Genomic DNA, 19,697 nt, shown 5'->3' on the forward strand with positions numbered 1-19,697 from the left:
CTGTGCCCCACTCAGAGCCACTCTGGTGGCTTCTCTGCTGCCACCTTCCCCACCTCCAGCCCTGTGCTGTCTCTGCTTTCACTACCACCCCCATCTGGTTGCCCAGTCCATGAGTGTGAACTTGACCTCTACCCCTGGCTGCCTGAGCCTATGATCCTGAAAAACCCCTCCAGCCAGCTGGCCCCACCCCTCAGGACTTCTCTGGTGTGGCAGAGACCCTCAGGGATTGCCCCCATTGGCCTGGGGACAAGGGTTGCCCCCATTGGCCTCCTGTGACACCTGGAGGGAGCCTGGTGTGTCCCCACCTTCAGGCTAAGCCCCTTGGAGAAGCCTTCCTACGGTGCAGGCAGCAGGGCACAGAGACCGCAGGACATTGCAGGGAGCAGAGACACGAAGACAAAAGAAATGATTCCTTAAGATCCACAGCCAAAACAAATTGCCGCAATTAACACGTGCCACTGCCACAATCTATGGGCTGAAACGTGGCTGGAGCAAGACAGAAGCAGAAACCACAGAGAGCGTGTGCTCCAATAAAACAGCAATAAATGGCACGGCTGTGATGGAACTTGTTTCAATTTTGTTCCAAAACCTTGTTTAAGTGCTTTTATTGTTTCTGTGCGAAAGAACACAAGTGCTTTTTGAAAATTGCTTCAGCATAAGCCTCGCCTTCTCCAGAAAGTCCTTCTGATCCTCCCATCCCTACCCCGTGCATGTCCATGACCCCCACCATGTCCCCCCCCCGTGTTGCACTTCCCTGTCACCACTATGGTCTACCAGGCTTCTCCACCAGCAGGGTCCATGCATTGCCCATCTCCACCGCCCCCCAGAACAATGCTCTGTACGCAGCAGGCAGCAGGTTGACACGGGCCCAATGGAATGGCTTTTAAGGTTAAGGGAGAGGCCATTTGTGAACATCAAGGGGGGCACGTGGGCTACTAAGGGAGCCTTGTAGGACAGATGAAATTCTTATTAGAAAGAGTCAGTCTTGATTTCTCAAAAAAAAAATCAATAAAATAAAAAGCATAAAGACATAGAAACACATGCACAGAATAGTTTTTCCTGGGAGATGGGGAGTGGTGACTTGGCCTCATATGGTCATAATCACCCTTTTGGGGTTTTGTCCCACATTAGAAGAGCAGCCCCATAACAGAGATAAGAAAACGTAAAACGGGTAACAAAAGGTGGCACAGAATCAGGACCAGTCTGAAGCCCCGGAGAGCTCGGGCGGCTCTGTAGCAGGTGGGGCAGGAGAGGCTTTAGCTGGGAGCACTTGGCCCCTGGCCTGGGTACCAGAGGTCGAGGGAGACCCTTCCCAACCCCGAAAGATGGAGTGCGGGTCTCACTTGCAGGGGAACCTCCTAGGAATCCCCCACGTGGGAAGAAGCATGGCATGGAATGGCCTTTCTCTCCCCTGACGCCCAACCAAGCGAGGCGAGCCCTCCATGTCCACTCTGGCAATCTGGCACAAGCAGGGAGGACCTGCCAGTTCTCTCTTGAGAGGCATGGTGGGGACCACCTGCAGGCCAGCTGGCAGCCCCCTTCACCTGCTCACAACCAGCAGGCCAGAGGGTGAGGCATGGACCAGCATCCACTGCTGTGAGTGATCATGCAAACTCCAGGTCCACAGAAGATAAGAAATTAACTATCAAGGCTCCAGGACATGTGCTATCTGCGATTTAGTACATCTCTTCTCATTCTCAAATTTAATTGTTCAAAACACCTCCCTCCTCAAGAACTTCATTCTCGTGTATCCGAATCCACTCCTCCAGCTCCCAGCAGAGGGGAGGGCCGCTCTTTTGTGTACAAGGCCCCTCACTAGGGGGGAAGCTCATGGAGCCGTGTCTCTGGGGACTATCTCTACTTTGTTTTGCCACTGTAGAGGCCACTCTTGGCAAGAAGCCCTTTTCACTAAAAGCTGTCAGCTGCAGAAGAAGGCAAAGGGTTGAAATAGCATCAGGTGGAGGAGGCAGCCCTGGAGAGAGGCCTGGTTTCCATCCCAGCTCTCCCACCATCTGCCTGTGGCCTCTGCAATCTACCGGAGCCCTGGGGGGCCTCCATTTCCTCCATGCAAAGGGAGCTGCCCTCAGAAGCACTTGGCTCAGTTCTTGGCACAGGTAGAGATTAGCTGTGCACAGACATAGTGGTTTCAAAAGGAGCCATGTAAGGTAGAGAAGCCTCTCAAGGCATCTCCCTCTCAGAGTTAAAAGGAAACAGAAAGACGGGATCGTGTGTCTCTTCCTCTTTTTTATAAAGGGAATTCAGCTGGGTGCAGTGCCTCACAGCTATAATCCCAGCACTTTGGGAGGCCGAGGTGTGTGGGTCACCTGAGATCGGGAGTTTGAGACTAGCCTAGCTAACATGGAAAAAAAAACCATCTCTACTAAAAATTTTTTTAAAAAGTTGTTTTGTTTTTTTTTTTAAATTAGCTGAGCATGGTAGCACCAGCCTGTAGTCCCAGCTACTGGGGAGGCTGAGGCAGGAGAATCACCTGAACACAGGTGGCAGAAGTTGCAGTGAGTGAGCCAATCCAGCCTGAGCAAGAGTGAGACTCAATAAATAAATAAATGGGAAGTCATGTCATCACGAGGTTCCCACTCACCCTCATACCTCATCCAACCCTAATAACCTTCCAAAGTCCCCATCTCCAAGTATGATTATGTTGGGGATTCGGGTTTCAACATATAAACCGGGGGGAGGCCGGACCCACGCACGCAGTCCCTTGCACAATGTATCTAAAATTCTAATTTTATTGGGCAAGCCTCTACTGCCTGATTGCAAGCAAAGTCCCTGAGGCTGGAGAAATCAAAGCACCCATCAGTGAATACAGGGCATGAAGATGCCAAAGCTCACTGCTCACGTCCATCTCCTGCTGATCCTGTGGCCCTGCTGCCTGGACCTGGAACAAAGCCACTTCTCCACAAGGCCTTGTCTTCCTTGAGATTCTCACAGTGCGACCTCAGAAGCCTGCTCCACAATTTCTTATCCATTCAACACCAAAAACCCCATCTGGCTATGGTATTCTTAGTTTCTCCTCCTGGATTTGGGGTTAAACCCTTCCGTCTTCAATGCAGTGTAGCAGTGAGCACAGCCCTAGAGCCATGTCCCCAGGCCTGAGGTCTAAAGCTTCCTCTGCCCCCTCATTTGCTGTGCAGCTTAGACAAGTGACTTTACCTCTCTGGGCTGTGGGACGGTTGAACTTCTGTAACCTCCAAGTCTCCTCTGCTCTTTTTTTTTTTTTTTTTTTTTGAGACACAGTCTCATTCTGTCACCCAGGCTGAAGTGCAGTGGCTCGTTGCAGCCTCCGCCTCCCATGTTCAAGCGATTCTCCTGCCTCACCCTCCCAAGTAGCTGGGATTATAGGTGTTCACGACCACACCCAGCTGATTGTTTTGGGGGGTGGGGATGGATGAAGTTTCGTTCTTGTTGCCCAGGCTGGAGTACAATGGCACGATCTCAGCTCACTGCAACCTCTGCCTTCTGGATTTAAGTGATTCTCCTGCCTCAACCTCCCAAGTAGCTGGTATTACAGGCATCTGCCACCAACCGTGGATAATTTTTTATATTTTTAGTAGAGATGGGGTTTCGCCATTTTGGCCAGGTTGGTCTTGTACTCCTGACCTCAAGTGATCTGCCCGCCTCGGCCTCCAAAAGTGCTGGGATTACAGGCATGAGCCACTGTGCCCAGGTGCTGTTTCCTTTTTACAGCCCTATGACTGGTCTCCCCGTGCCAGCTAAGAGCATTGGTCCATCTCTTTCTTCTAAGCTGGCCACACAAACGGACCTCAGTTACTCAGCAGCCATGACAACCTGGTACCAGCCATTGTTTAAGCCTCTGGACATCATCCTTGGGCAAAGGAGGTTTTCTTTTAGCTCGGGCCTAGCCCTCCCCACTTATATCCTGAACTGTGAAAATGGACCAAGCGGGCAAGAGGGAATTCAGGATGAGCTGGAAAAAAAAAAAAAAAAATCCTTCTGCAATAAATTGCATCACAGTGTAGATCTCTTTCTATCCAGAAAATTCTGAGACCAGACAGTGGCTCATTTATTTCAGACAATATTCAACACAACAGAATTCCAGGTCAATAGAAGGATTTCTGCAGGTTCTTGGAGTTGGTAGGGAAGGGATTTAACCCACAGAGAAAAGAAAGCTGTTCAATTATAGATTCCCAGGCGTGAGGGAGGCCTTATTAATAAATCCTACGGTGATGTGCTGAAAATGCTGCTCCCTCCCTTGGGGGTATCCCACCTAACGACAGTGGGGGACTGATGCGCCCAGGGCCCTGGCCAGGGAGGACGTCTGGGTAAATATTTGGGCAGAGATGGCTGCTGCTGAAATGGCAAGCAGAGCCGGGGAGCGGAGGAAACGGCCCTTTTCTCCCAGGCCCTCAGACGATACATTTTTATAAACATCCAGGCAGGCAGCCTCTGAAGACTCCTGGGCCCTACAAACACATCTCGTATTCCACAGTCAGCCGAGACCATGCTCTGAGCATGGGCAGTGAGAGGAGCAGGAAGCAGGAGGGGCGGGGAGGGGTCTGGCACCAGCCTTCTAAATTTAACATGCAGTTGCTTTTAGGCCAGTGGATAAAAAAATAAATTCCAGCGCTTAAAGCTCTTATCTTTGTTTACCATTTCCCCAAACAGCTAGTGACCTGCACTCTGACTCTTACAGTGAATGATCAACGAGATGCACACAGAGGCGAGGGATGGGAAAGGCAGGCAGGGGCATGGGGAGGGCAAGTTGATGGCCCTCCGCCTTCCTGTGATGTTTATTTGGCCTGGCAGAGTGACTAGGATCTGCTAAGGTCACGAGTCTGTCCCTGGGTGGGTGGGGGCATGGCCATGCTGCATCAGACCGGCCCAGAGGTGGAGGGCACCTTAGGGTCCCTCGTGTCACTCTCCTGTTGATGAGAAACCTATGAGTATCCTACTGCGACCATTTCAGATGCTCCATAACCTCGTGTGAAAGCTCCGGCCGACCTGGGCTCGCCTATTGCATTGTGAAGTTGTAGTTATTTGAAAATCCTGCCCCACGTGGAGTCAGAATCTTTCTTTCTGGGACTGATGCCATGGGGCCTGGCTCCACCCCCTGCAACTGCATGGCACAGCACAGCCTTCTCCTTGGCCACGGGCTCGCCCTGCAGACTGCTGACGATGCCCCGCTCAGTTTGCTCTGTTCTCCCAGATTCTTTCAGTGTGTCTGATGGCAGCGGTCCGCCAGCCTCCCCTCACTCCGTCTCTCAGCCCCTCTCTAACTGCTCATCCTGTGACTCCCCCGACTTGGTGTTGGCCTTGCACCTGCCTCAGTTGGCAAATACAGTGGCGTGTCTTCTTCTTCTTTATTATTATTATCATTATTATTGGCAATCATAGTTCATCCTGCCTCCAATTCCTAGGCTCAAGTGATCCTTCCACCTCGGCCTCCCGAGTAGCTGGGATTACAGGTGCACACCACCATGTCTGGCAAATTTTCTCTTTTGGAGAGATGGGGTTTCACTATGTTGTCCAGGCTGGTCTCCATCTCCTGGCCTCAAGCAGCGCTGCCACCTCGGCCTCCCAAAGTGCTGGGATTACAGGCATGAGCCACCGAGCTGGCCATCAATGGTCTCTCTTCGTCTTGAATCTCTCAGGCACTGCCCAGGCGATCTGAGATGTTGTCCAGGGCCCCTTACTTTCCAGCTGCCCTGCCACCTTCCCTGGGTGATAGTTAAGGTTCAGTGCTTGGCTCTGTGCTTGTTTTTCTTACCCCCATCCCAGAAGACCTATCCTGCTCTGTGCCGACACCATCTCCCCACTTCTAGGCCAAGCTGCTGACGGTCTCCGCGGAGTCGGGTGGAGGTGGGGACCTCTAGCACAACCCCAAAAAAGCTGAGATCCTTCTCCTGGAAGATGCTGCCCCACCACCCATGTGTTCCTCTTCCTGTCTTTCCCTCAGCCACCCAGGAATAAAACCAGGGAATCCCTTTCATCTCTCTTCATTCCCTGACCCTTTAAATCCCAGGACTTACCTCCCCTGGTAGAGCTTCCTTTATGACAATGATTCTGAAATCCAGGCTGCATGTGATAATCCCTTGGGGGAGCTTTTAAAACAATACCAATTCCTGCACCCCAATCCAGACCAATTAAGCAAAAATGTTTTGGGATGGGGCCCCAGTATCAGTAGGGAACAGCCAAGATAGTTACTGCTTACATGGCTTCTCTCTTTCAGCCTCTTTTCCCGTTCTGACTACTACTGAGCGCCTCACTTTTGCCTGGACAATTGCAATAACCTCCTGTCTTTTTGACCCATTTCCCAACTCTTTCTACCCCAGCCATCCTGCATGTCATTATCAGATCACACAAAGCCATTTTCAGTATGTTACCTTTACTCACCAAAAACCTTCAGCGGCTCCCTATTACTATAATAATAAACCTGTGAATGAACAAATCAATGGTTTCCCAAATACAGAGTAAGTTCTATATGGTGTGGAACCGTATCTTATCCCCTCTCCTTCCCTGCCCCTCACCCCACACACTCTGCTAAGCAGAGTAAATAGAGGGAACCAGGATCTGTAGGGTGAGCGAACAAAAGCATTTTCTCTGCAAATTAAATACGGTCCACTCACTTCCCAGTGCAGAGAAAGTGGGCTAGGTGATTTAACTATCACTTACTTAGAGGCTTATTTCTTTCAACACCATGTACAATCAGCTGTGAATGTTCCATACTAATGGAAAACACAGAATCCTAAATATTACCAAACAGCAGATAATTCAAAGACTCGAATCTAGTTGATGTTGGAATGCGTTTTTGCTTATGAGTGCTGAGTGCTTGTGTCTGATAATTGGGGCAATTTTTTAAAATTAGGTAATTAGATGTGTTTTATTTGTTCCTATTTTCCCCTCCCCCCGCTACACACACACACTGTATGAATAAATAACTCAAGCTCCCAAAACAATACCCTATTTCCTTCTCTCAATCCTTTCCTGGAATAGAGATAGCAGTTAGATTTCAGAATATTAGCAAGAGAGGGAGAAGAAATTGGGGCGGAACCTGCAGTTAAGAGTAAACAGAAGAAACTAGATGTCAACAGGCTGCTTTTCAACTGATTCACTGTTGAAATTTTAGGCAGCATGAACAACCTATTTGTCAAACTGTTTGCAATATCTATTAAAGCTGAACGTACACATCCCTCGTGACCCGGCAGTCCTGCTCCTAGATGTACACCCAACAGAAACTTGCACTCTGTTCACCAAAAGCCATAAACAAGAAGGTTCATAAGCTTTATTCATAATGGACCCCAACCTGGGAACAACTCAAATGTCCATTGACAAAGAAAAGGATGGATAAATCCAGGAGCTCACCCAATGGAGCACCAAACCACGAGGACGAACACACCGCAGCTACACAACGTGGATGACTGTCACAGACATGAGACTGAGCAAAAGAAGGTAGACCAGAAAGCCTGCGTGGAAATACGTCATTTACACGAAGTTCAAGACAAAGAGGCAGAAGTAATCTCTCATGTCAGAAGTCAAGATAGCCGTTACTCTTGAGGGGAACGTGACTGGGAGGGGCCACGGTGTGCTTCCAAGCGCTAGAAGGTTCCGTCTTGGTCTGGGTGCTGGTTGCACAGGAATGCTTATGGTGTGGAAATTCATTGAGCTCTATGCTTGTGATGATGTCATATTTTTCCATATGCATGTTATTCTTCCATAAAATGTGCAAGAGGAAAGGAACAGGGGAAGGCTGGGGGAGGGAAGATAAGCCCAGGTAGGCCTAGGTAATGGAAAAGGCTTGGAAATTGAAGACCTGCATTCAGTTCCAGCTCTACCACTGACTGGCCTTGAGACCTGGGACACGTCACTTGACATCTCCAAATCGCTGGGGTTTTTTCATCTCTATAACAGACAATAAAAGCTGCCCTACCTACCTCACAGTGCGGTTGTGAGGACCAAATGGTCTAATGGCTGTAAAAATCCATTGGTGAGCAATAAAGTACTTCACAAGGCAAAGCACTCTTACTATTCTAGATCTCTGCAGACGGCAGTTTCTGCAGAGGGTCAGCACTATCAGTGAAGCTCAGCTCAGAGCCATCATGAAGAGGACTGACACCCCGTGGGGTGTGTGTCTGTGTGCGCACTGCAGCCTGGTTTATGCTTTTTCATTACATCTCTGCACCTAATCCCTTAATGGCCTGGGCCTCAGAGTACAAAACACCTAGAATAATCCCTATGTTTTTATGAGATGGGTTCTGTCTCCTTCTGAAGTAGGTATAAATAGATGCTATGTACACTCTCCTAATTACTTTTTCTCAAGTATGGATGAATTTCAACATCCAAATCTGCCAAATTATTGAAACCAGCTTGGAGGACTTTCTGGGCATTGGCCAGGGAAGCCAGCAATGTGGATGGAAAGGTTTCTCACCCGCTTCTTGTAACCAAACCTCCATTGTATCTCCCTGCAAGCCTTGAAACTGCTCCCTGGACCCACCGAACTCAGACAACAGAGCTATGGGATCTAGAAGGTGAAATGTCAGAGCTCAGAGAACCTCAGCACCCTCCCCAGCTTTGCCATAAGAACTCAGGGCTCACTGGGCACAGTGGCTCATGCCTATAATCCCAGCACTTTGGGAGGCCAAGGTGGGTGGATCACCTGAGGTCAGGAGTTCAAGACCAGCCCTGGTCAACATGGTGAAACCCAGTCTCTACCAAAAATACAAAAATTAGCTGGGCATGGTGGCAGGTGCCTGTAATCCCAGCTACTCATGAGGCTAAGGCATGAGAGTCTCTTGAACTTGGGAGATGAAGGTTGCAGTGAGCCGAGATCACGGCACTACACTCCAGCCTGGGGGATAGAGCAAGACTCTGTCTCCAAAAAATAAAAAAAGAAGTCAGGGTTCCCCCTGGAAACCAGTCGCAAGGGCGAGGGGCTTTGCCTCTGGTTTATGGTCAGAAGGGCAAAGCGAAGGTCGCCCCATTTTCCACAGATTGGTTTCATATTACAGTCCCACAGTCCCTGCAGAATCAGAGCAAATGGAAATCTTCATTCTTCATACGGCTGTATTGCCCCAAGCTATCCCTGGGCTTAAGGGATTTCCAGCTCCCGCTTCTAGAGGGCAAGGGCCAACATCGCTTGGCCCACTTCTTAGTCTAAGACCAAGTCTAGCAACGGCTGTGGAAGTATAAATACTACAGATGCTGCTGTTCCTCCTGCTCTGAGGAACAAAACTGAAGCCACCCACGCTTCTATTTCCTTTAACAAAATAGAAAAATGGTAATTTTTCTATTAGGTCCCTGAATCTCCAGGAAAAATCTTTGTGAAAGCAATGACATTTTTATTTTCTTTTTCTCATTTATGCTCCAGATTACATCTGCACACACACCCAGTGTGTGGCATATGTGTAGGTGTGTGACTGTGTGTGTGTTTCTAGCTTTCAGAGAAAACGATACACAAAATGATAAATATAGAAAAGAGATTAAATAGGAGAGGGCAGTACTAAGTATTATTTCCTACTTAAAAGGATTTATCAATAGATTTCCCATAGAGTTAGTCCCCTAAACCATCAGATTAATCTATTGTATTTAAATATATTTAAATCCAGGCCAAGTGGCTCATGCCTGCGATCCCAGTATTTTAGGAGGTTGAGCCTGGAGGATTACTGGAGGCCAGGAGTTCCAAGACCAGCCTGGGTAACGTAGTGAGACCCCCCATCTCTACAAAAAACCAAAAATTAGACAGGCATGGTGGCTTTCACCTATAGTCCCAGCTACTCTGGAGGCTGAGGCAGGAGGATCGCTGACCCAGGAGTTCAAGGCTGCAGTGAGGTATGGTGGCACCACTGCACTGCAGCCTGCACCACAGAGCAAGAAAATAAATAAACATGCATTGGTTTCTAGATCCTAAACTATATGATGGAAAGACTAAGAGACCAAGAATCTTAGAAATACAATTAGAAGTTACTGCCCATTGAAAATCAAATATATGTGAAAAACTCTCCCCAAAAATGAAGAAACTCTGGTTTGAGAATGTAAACCACTAGGTAAAGATTCTATTTATTTTCTTTATTTTCATGTTTCCCAATATTTAATTTTCAATCTTCTAAGAGCAGTTATTTAGTTTATAAAATAAGTCCCAGCTGAAATGAATTTGATAGGATTTTAGAATTTCTTTCTCCCTTAACACATCCTATTAGCATAGTTCAGTACAGAGAGCCTAGCACCTCGTGTTGAAATAAGCTTTCCTGCCACTGAATGTGTTCATACAGAAATATCACCTGCTTATGAGATACCGTCCTGTTGCCAGACTTCCACCTTCACCTTCTTGTTCACCCTGCTCTGCAAGATGTGTGGGACAGCATTACAGACAAGGGGACCTGACGATGCTGCCCTGGTGACTGGCCCAAGGCCATGGCTAAGGGTTACAGACCCTGAACAGAACCCTGCCCTTTGCCTCCCTTGTGGGACCCGAGGCCAGGCCAAGGTCAGGGCGAGGGGCTGCAGGGGCTTCCTCGTTGGGTGTGGACAGCACCGCTTGATTTTGAGATTTCCCCCAACTCTAATTCTGAGTAATTTGGCCTTTGAAACAGGAGGCAGAGAGAACCCTGGGGGTGACTTTTCATATTATCTTTTGGAAACAAAGAAGCTTCAGGTGCTTCCTGGCTTGAAATAAGAGAATATTCTGCTTGGTCCCCTCTGTTTTCCTGACACTCCAAGCCCAGCAGACCTGCCGCACCCTCACCAGCTACTGGTAACGTAGGTGCCTGGAGGTGCTGGGAGAGGACCAGGCGTGCCAAAGACCAAAGGCCAAGGCATAGAGTGGGCCAGGCCACGCCACAAGCGCAGCTCAGAGTCCCCATCCTCCTGCCTGCATGGCTGCGCGGACGCTGCTTCTATTTTAAACGCACAGGGTGAGCCAGCCAGTCCTTCTAAGGAAAAGCACTTCCTGGACGAACTCACCTTTCTCTCCCTTTTTCATACATGTCAACTCTACCCTCTGACATCCCCTCAATTTTTTTTGGTCAGTGTTTTCTAGGCACCAAAGAAACATATCCATTTAGCAAAACCACTTTTCAGTCTCACTGCGTGACAGGCCGCCACCTACCTCATTCCATGCCCAGCAGCCCTGCTGTGCGCCCCGCGCTCACACACAGCTGACATGGCCCGAGTGGCTCCCCCAATGGGATGCATTTGCACCCTCAGTGCCGGCAAGTACCATCCATCCAAGGTTCAGCTCAAATGGCCCCTCTCCTACTGGCCAGTGGACAGAACTATTTTTATTTCTTTAAACACCCCTCAGAGTCTTTGCATAGGCTGTTCCACATGCTAGTGTTACTAACACTTGTATTTAGTATTTTGACATTTTATTCCGGAAAACTTTAAGATTACAATTGGAAGGCTAGTTTAGTGTACTCCTGTGTGTCCCAGTCACCCAGCTGGAGCAAGGATTCACACATGCCATTCCAGCCTCATTTATTTTCCCACCCTTTCCCCCCTTCAGTTATTTTTAAAATCTCAGATGTCAGAGCATGTCATCTGTCAATATTTTAGTACATATCTCTAAAAGAAGAATTCTTTTTTGGGGGTGGGGGTGAGAGTCTCGCTCCATTGCCCAGGCTGGAGCGCAGTGGCGCAATCTCGGCTCACTGCAACCTCCACCTTCCAGGTTCAAGCAATTATCCTGCCTCAGCCTCCCAAGTAGCTGAGATTATAGATGCCTACCACGACACCTGGCTATTTTTACATTTTTAGTAGAGACGGGGTTTTGCCATGTTGCCCAGTCTGGTCTTGAACTCCTGGCCTCAAGTGACACACCTGCCTCAGCCTCCCGAAGTGGTGAGATGACAGGCATGAGCCACCGCACCTGACGCAATAAGAACTCTTTTCTAAACATGACCACAATACCGTTATCAACTAAAACCAAAAGGAATATTCACTCTTGAGAGCACCAATTACCTGTGGGATTCACGGTTCCCTGGTTGATCGTATTTGTTTAAGGCTGGTTACAGCTGCCTCTGAACGAGCCCATCAACTTTACACTGGCGTTTTCTCATTCATCCCAAAAATCTCAGCCTGGATGTTGTCACTTCCTCCAGGCAGAGTCGCCGATCCCCGATGTCTGGGATGTGTGTCTCTCGTCTGTTCTCCCATCTCACTCTTATACATCTGGTTGCATCCTGATAGACTGGAAGCTCCAAGAGACTGGGTTATGTCCGTGCATTTTAAAGTGACATCTCCTGGGTCTAGTACAGTGCCTGGTGAATCATGCTCACCAATTCCATATGTATTCCCTGAGTATGTAAATGAAGGATCTCCCAAACAGAACTGGTTTTCTACTCCTCATAAGCCCAGTTCATAACACTTTACACAACCAGGTAATGATTTGTTTGGGAATCTGTTTCCCCAATGGGCAGAGCCTTCTTGGACCCCTGACACTCAGTCCAGCACCCGATCCATCCAACGTGCCCATTGAGGGACTGGAATGAACAAGAACACTCAGAGTAAGTTCTGCGTTGAGTCTTTGGGTTCACAGACCTTCCTCTCTGGGCCTCATTTTACTCCTCTCTGCCTTGAAGGATCCTGCGAGAATTTCCAAGGTCCTTTCTCCGGATGGGAAGTCCCCATTTACCATGCGCTTGCTGCCCTCTGCTGGCAGGATTTGCTCAGGACCGCTCTGTCCCTGCTGTGTTCCTGAAAGCTGCAAGCAAAGCCAGCCACGGCTGGGTGGACCAGCCAGTAATGACTGAGTTTTGTTTTCTCACTGGTTCGACTAACACGTAAGGTGTGTGCATCTCTCCACCTCATTTGCCTACTCCGCCAATGTGGAGAAGTGCTAGGGTAGTTCTCAGACAGACAGACTGATGCCCCTGACTGCACATTAGAACAGGGGGCTATAACTGGTACCCAGGCCCCACCTCAGACCAGCACTGGGGAGTAGGGCCCAAGCAGCCATCTACATTAAAGATATATAAAAATCTGGCTGCTTCTAACATGGAGCCACATGTAGAACTGCTGAACCAAGAAGATCTTTACATGCGTATCTTTTTTAGTGATGGAGTTTCACTCTTGTTGCCCATACTGGAGTGCAGTGGCATGATCTCAGCTCACTGCAGCCTCCACCTCTGAGGTTCAAGTGATTCTCCTGCCTCAGCCTCCAGAGTAGCTGGGACTATAGGCACCCACCACTATGCCCGGCTAATTTTTTGTATTTTTAGTACAGATGGAGTTTCACCATGTTGGCCAGGCTGGTCTCAAACTCCTGGCCTCAGGTGATCCACCCACATCGGCCTCCCAAAGTGCTGGGATTACAGGCGTGAGCCACTATGCCCAGCCTACAGGTGTATCTTGATCTAAAAGCTAGAAGCACTGGAAAAAAAAAAAAGCTCATCTAGGGAAAGAGTAAATAATGACTTTGATTTTCTAACACAAAATTCCCTTAGCCTATCTCAAAAAGTTTTCTTTCTTTGACAAACCCTAAAAGCTTACGAGCCATACAGTTTTCTTTGGGGGACCAAGACCGTTTACCCATTAGGGGTGCTGCTCCCAGATCCAGTTTCTCTTTTGGAGCTATAGTTCTCTGTTTTGGTGTACTACAGCTCTGTTTCTTATTTGATATATGTATATTCCTGCATGTGTTAAGATTCATTTGGTTGCATATAATGGGATTCAGAACATCGATAACTTTAGCCACAAGGGGGAACTTGTTGGAAGGTACCAAGATGCCACCCACAGGGTTCCCTGCCAGGAGCAGATGGCAAACAGGAACTGCAACCCAATGGGGCACCAGGAAATGGTCTCTCTGTCCTTTGCCTCGGCTTTGTTGCATACATCTGATTCGTTTCTTCTCTCTTGAGGCCACCTGGTGTTTGCTGCTCATTAATCCACAAGGCGGAATGTGGCTGACAATGGCTCTCCACTTGTCTGTGTTGACTGCCGCCTGCTGGCGAAAAACTTCTTTTTCTTTGCCCCAGATCCAAATTTCCAGACTGGTCCCTTGGGCCAGTCAATCTTGGCGTGTGGGGCTGGCAACAGGATCTGTGAGGCCGGATGAGAAATGAAAGTGTGGTAGCCTTTATTCCCAAAGCGGGGGAAGTGCCCGTCATGATACTCAGCAAGCTTCTTCTTCTGTAGCCTCTTTTTTGACTTGTCATGGTGTTTTTATTTTCTATTTACTGTCTAAGTAAAGAAAACTCCAAATTTTAAATTATTAGCAAGCATTTTACCATTCGTCTTTATATCAAGCAATGCCAGACTTAAATGTAAATTTCAGCGCTTTAACTCATGTGCAGAGTCACTGAAATTACACAATTGGTGTTTTGTGACTTGTTGGCCATAAGAGACAAACACAAACCAAGCTCATGAAGATTGGAAGCAGGAAGATAAGGTGCCTCCAGGTTCACCCAAGGAGGGACGCTCTTTCGGGCCTGGACATACTAGATGGGCTAAGGGAGTCCAGACCCTACCAAGCTTCCAAGGGCCCTGTCAGCCACCAGACACATGACTGAGACCCAGCCAGGGAGGCAGAGTCTAGGGAAGTTTGTCCCGGTGTCTCCCCTTCCCACAGCAGTCCCCAGACAGCCACAGCAGACTAACCTCCAAGGACCTCTAAACCTCTGAGCTATGACACACTCAATGCCTGGGCCAGGAGTGGGCAGAGGCTTACCCCCAACAAGACGCAACCTCTGGCCAGCCCCATCACATACACTGTGTGCTGCCAGCCTAGGGCAAGGACGGCCACCACCTTGCCCACCCAAGATGCTACAGGGTGCATGCACCCTATCCTGGCCCTCTCTGTGCCTGTAGCCAGGACCCTGTGAAGTGTGGACAGCAACATCAGGGCAGAAAGGGGGAAGCCAGGCAGAGAGCACACGCGGCTGAGAGCTGGTCATGGGAGGCAGCCACTGCAGTGGTGGGGGCAAGGGGAGTGCGTGAGCCAGGCTTCCAAAGCACAGATTCAAAGATAAAGTTATGTCCGGATATGGTGGCTCACGCCTGCAACCCCAGCACTTTGGGAGGCCAAGGCAGGCAGATCACCTGAGGTTGGGAGTTCGAGACCAGCCTGGCCAACGTGGAGAAACCCCGTCTCTACTAAAAATACAAAAAATTAGCGAGGCATGGTGGTGCGTGCCTGTAATCCCAGCTACTTGGGAGGCAGGAGAATTGCTTAAACCCAGGAGGCAGAGGTTCGGGTGAAGCAAGATCATGCCATTGCACACCAGCCTGGGCAGCAGGAGTGAAACTCCATCTTTAAAAAAAAAAAAAGAAGATAAAGTTATGTCTGGGTGTGGTGGCCCACGCCTGTAACCCCAGCACTTTGGGAGGCCGAGGCAGGCTGGAGTTTGAGACCAGCCTGGCCAACATGGTGAAACTCCATCTCTACTAAAACTACAAAAGTTTGCCAGGTATGGTGGCAGATGCCTGTAATCCCAGCTACTCAGGAGGCTGAGGCAGGAGAATCGGTTGAACCTGGGAGGTGGAGGTTGCAGTGAGCCGAGAACACACCACTGCACTTAAGCCTGGGTTACAGAACAAAACTCTGACTGAAAAAAAAAAATAGATAAGTTATAAAGACTCTCAGACAACAAGCACAGAGCATTAACCCCCATGCACAAGGTCCTTTTCACAGGTCACTTGCTCAACCAGCTGCCCCAGTGGCCTGTGATGGGAGTGGGAAGTGTGGGGTTGAGTGATAACCTTCTAGAGGAACAGTTTCCCAGAACGCAGATGGGAGGGCTTTGGGAAAACCAGCCAGACCTTGTTATTTTTATGACAAAGTCAGAATACCACCCTGGCCCTCTAAACTACATATAATTTCTGCAACTTGATTTACAGGCGTCGTTAAACAGCTGCATGTTACTGAATGGCCACGCCGTAATAGATTAGCTAAGATACTGGCTATGGACCTCAAGAATCCACGTGTCCTGGCCCTTGCCCTTCTGCCCCCTCTGAACTGCCGTGCAGTTCTAATAAGTTCCCAGGTGGCGCTGCTTCAGCTGCTGACCTCCGCCCACCCCGGGAGCTCACTTTGAGAACTGGCTGAGGTTCCAGGCAGGGGGGCCAGTGGCTGCTCCAGGGTTGTCAAGGGCTCCCCCTGCAGATGGAGGAACTAGGCCTCCCAGCACTCATTCCTGGAAAGTTGGTGGCTTCAGAATGGACTTTCCCTGGAGGCCGGCCTCCTGCTGCTCTGGGAAAAAGAGGAAAAGGAAGAAAGCAATCCCCCACGTTGGGGACTCCTTCTGGATTAGCATTGTCTTAGGTGAAGAAAGTGAGGCATCACCTACCAACCAGATAACTCATTCCACCTGTGCGGGGAGAGCCACAGAACAGCAATAAGCTTCCTTCACCCTGGCGTGCCCACACCCTGCCCAAGAGCTCATGGGCACGTGTTCATCTGCAGGCCAAGGAGGGAGAGCCAGGGAGTGACAGAGCGTCACTCCAGGAGAGTCGCCCAGGGGGTGTTAGGATCCCCCCACATCTGCACCCCTGAAATCGACTATTTTCCAGCTCTTCCTAAGCTGACTTGTGCAGATGGAATCTCATTCCAACTTGAATTTTTATCATGGTAATTCATATTTCTTCTGTTTTGCCTGTTCGTATCCTTTGACCATTTTTCTAGCTAGTTGTCTTTTCCTACTGATTGGTAGTAGCTCTTTGGTTTTATGTTACTGTTAATCCTTTATAGATGTTGCAAATTTTTTATTTGCTATTTCACTATTTGCCTTTTAGCTTCATGATCTGGCAATGACTACCCATGTGACAGGCTCCTTGAGCCTCTGTTTTCTCATGTAAGCGATGGGAAGCAGCTGCCACCCTGGCTTGATGGACGAGTAAATGAGCTTCTGCTGCACTTGCTCGGCCACATCAGCTTCCCGTAAATGCTGGCAGCTGTGGCAGCCGCGGCAGTGTATAACCAAACTTCTCTGTATTACCCTCAGAGACCCCTGAGCCCCAGGCCGACACCGTGAGATGTAAGCACAACAGAACACGCTGAGGGCCGATCAGATGCAATTTGGGTCGTATCGACTTTCCATTTTGTGGCGTTTCTGCTTAAATATTTGCCAGAGTTGGAAACGAGATTGAAATTTAAGGAAAAGACAAAATGCTGTGAGAGTCGGGCTAACCGGAACTTCTCCCTTCGTCACGACTCCTCCATTAGGCGGCCCCTGAGTTCTGCAGCCTCGAGGAAGGCCTGCCCTATCTGGACATGGTGATTGCAGAGACGCTGAGGATGTACCCACCAGCTTTCAGGTATGCTGCAGCCCCTCCCTCACCCCAGCCTCCACTCCCTACCCCTTCCCCCTCCCCTACCCCGCAGGTCAGGGCCCTCCTCCATCAGTTACCACATGTGTTTCTGGGAGGCAACGCCTGAGTCCTGGGTTCCTTTGTATCCCCAAGGGCACCTCAGATATCTGGCCTGCTTTCCTTTAGGTTAACAACCTTCTCAAAGCGTCGCTGGCCTTTTCTTAACAAGGCCTTTCTCCCCAACCCAAGCCAGCCCTTTGGTCTCCTAGCCTTTGCTGGCTTTTGCCATTTCCCCTGCCTGTTCATTCATTCATTCATTCAGCAATTGTTTATCGAGCATCTACTCTGTGCCAAGCACTGAGAAATCAGCTGTGTATAAAATAGATAAAAGTCCCTGACCAATCTTGGAGCTGGCATTCCAGTAGGGGACTGTCTGAGGCTTGGGAGCTCCTTCCTGCCATCCAACACCCCAGCTGTCCCATCCTGGAGCTTCAACACAACTCACCCCTGCAAAAAGCCTCACCCCACAAGACGTCTGCATCAGGCTTGCCTCACCTGGTCCTCCCTACCTTTCCTCCCCAGAGCTTTGAGCTGTCACTATGTTCCATGCTATATTCTTGGATGCATGCCTGCCTGCCACTCCATGACGTTTCATTAATGTACGCGTCAACCAGCCGGTCGCACCAACCTGTGGGTACCTTGAGAGTAGAACCAAGTATTGTGCTTCTTTCAAACTCTCCCAAACAAGGCACTCCATAGAGAGGGTATCTTAGTTCCTGTCCCCAGATCCTTAGAGAGCGAAATACCAGCCAGGTTTCAGGTTCTCAAAACAGCAGCAGCACAAAGCACTAACCCTATGTGTTAAATTCCACTCAACACTTTTGTGAATTAATAGATCACACAAACCATACGGAGATACCTTTCACCATTTTTTAAGAGAATATGTAGATGATTTGAGGGTATCTCAAAATGGTATTTCAAAACAAAAGCATTACAAAGAATGCAGTTGTGGATATTGTCCAAATGTTCAAGTCCAGAAGCAAATATAGAAACTTCCAGTGGTGTGGTTCGTCCTCCAGCACGCAGGTTTCGGATCTCGCTGTGGACGCAGGCCAGTCACTCAGAGGCTCTTGGCACCCTCTCCCAATGCCAGCATTACGAACTGATGTGCAGCCCTTCCCTGATCTTCTTGGGAGCCTCACACAAACTGTCATCCAATCTTTTTTCTTTTTTTTTTTTGAGACAGAGTCTTGCTTTGTTACCTAGGCGGGAGTGCAACGGCACAACCTCGGCTCACTGAAACTTCCATCTCCTGGGCTCAAGTGATTCTCCTGTCTCAGCCTCCCAAGTAGCTGAGATTACAGGTGCCTGCCACCATGCCCAGCTAATTTTTTGTATTTTTAGTATATTTTTAGACGGTTTCACCATGTTGGCCAGGCTGGTCTCGAACTTCTGACCTCAGATGATCTGCCCTCGTTGGCCTCCCAAAGTGCTGGGATCACAGGCATGAGCCACCACTCCCCGCCTTATTTTTTTCATGATTGATATCCAGCTTTCTTCCAAGGGGATTGTGGGCAGCTGATATACATGTTAAAATGAAGTTCAAGATAGAGCATTCAGTGATCAAACTGAACAAAGGCCATTTAAAGGAAAGAAGACTTTACAGGGCCCCAGAGGTGGCTGATAGCTGGGGTCCAGCCTTGGCTTGGTGTCCAGGGCTCCTGGCCAAGAGGGAAAGCAGCCAAGCTGAACAGGTGTGTTCTCCAGCAAGAGGACAGCAAGAGGACTTCCTGGACCTAAACTCAGTCAAGAATCCATCACACAAGACCTTGTATAGATATCATGTTGACTAACAAAGTGTTTAGGCTCTTCAACATGGAAACACGGTGGCCAACTCTCCACTGACCCATCATGAACAGCAGAGCAGGCGGACCAGGAAGCCAGTGATCTCATTTGAGGACCAGACAGAAACTAGAGAACCTGGATGAAGTGGTTAGAATTCACCAAACGGGTCTGAAGGGCGTATGGAAGGCGGTCTCGGCCCGGGCCATGGTTTACTGTGTGGTCGTGGGTGAGCCCCATGCTGCTCCTTCCTAGAGGTTAAGTGGGGACACATGCCTGCTTGGCTGGCCCCGCAGAAGTGGGTGAGAGGTAGTGAGTGGTGTAGGTGGAACTGCAGTGCCCACTCAGCTGCGTGCAGTGTGAGGTGTGTGGGGAGGAGCAGGGGCCCCGGTCAGACAGTGGAATGGCCAGCTTCCATCCAGCAGTGCTCACCTGAGCCACCCCTGCCCCACACCTCCACCCCGCCCCACACCAGCACATCTCCACACCCGCCCTACACCTCCACACACGCCCCACACCCGCCCTACACCTCCACACCCGCCCCACACATGCCCTACACCTCCACATCCGCCCTAAACCTCCACACCTGCCACACACCTGCCCCACACCTCCACACCCGCCCCACACCCCACACCTCC

At 49.4% G+C, this 19,697-nt stretch overlaps 1 protein-coding gene across 2 annotated transcripts in view; it reads left to right on the forward strand.

Moving 5' to 3' along the window:
- The window catches only part of TBXAS1 (thromboxane A synthase 1), a 183,627-nt gene that overhangs the window by 152,834 nt on the left and 11,096 nt on the right, over positions 1–19,697 (forward strand). For both annotated transcript variants that reach the window (XM_017499801.2, XM_017499799.2), the window contains one exon: positions 17,132–17,223. In XM_017499801.2, coding sequence (XP_017355290.1) covers positions 17,132–17,223 — 92 coding nt within the window. The remainder of the gene's footprint in view (positions 1–17,131; positions 17,224–19,697) is intronic.

This window comes from Cebus imitator, unplaced genomic scaffold (assembly GCF_001604975.1).
Source record: "Cebus imitator isolate Cc_AM_T3 unplaced genomic scaffold, Cebus_imitator-1.0 Scaffold260, whole genome shotgun sequence".
NCBI lineage: Eukaryota > Metazoa > Chordata > Mammalia > Primates > Cebidae > Cebus > Cebus imitator.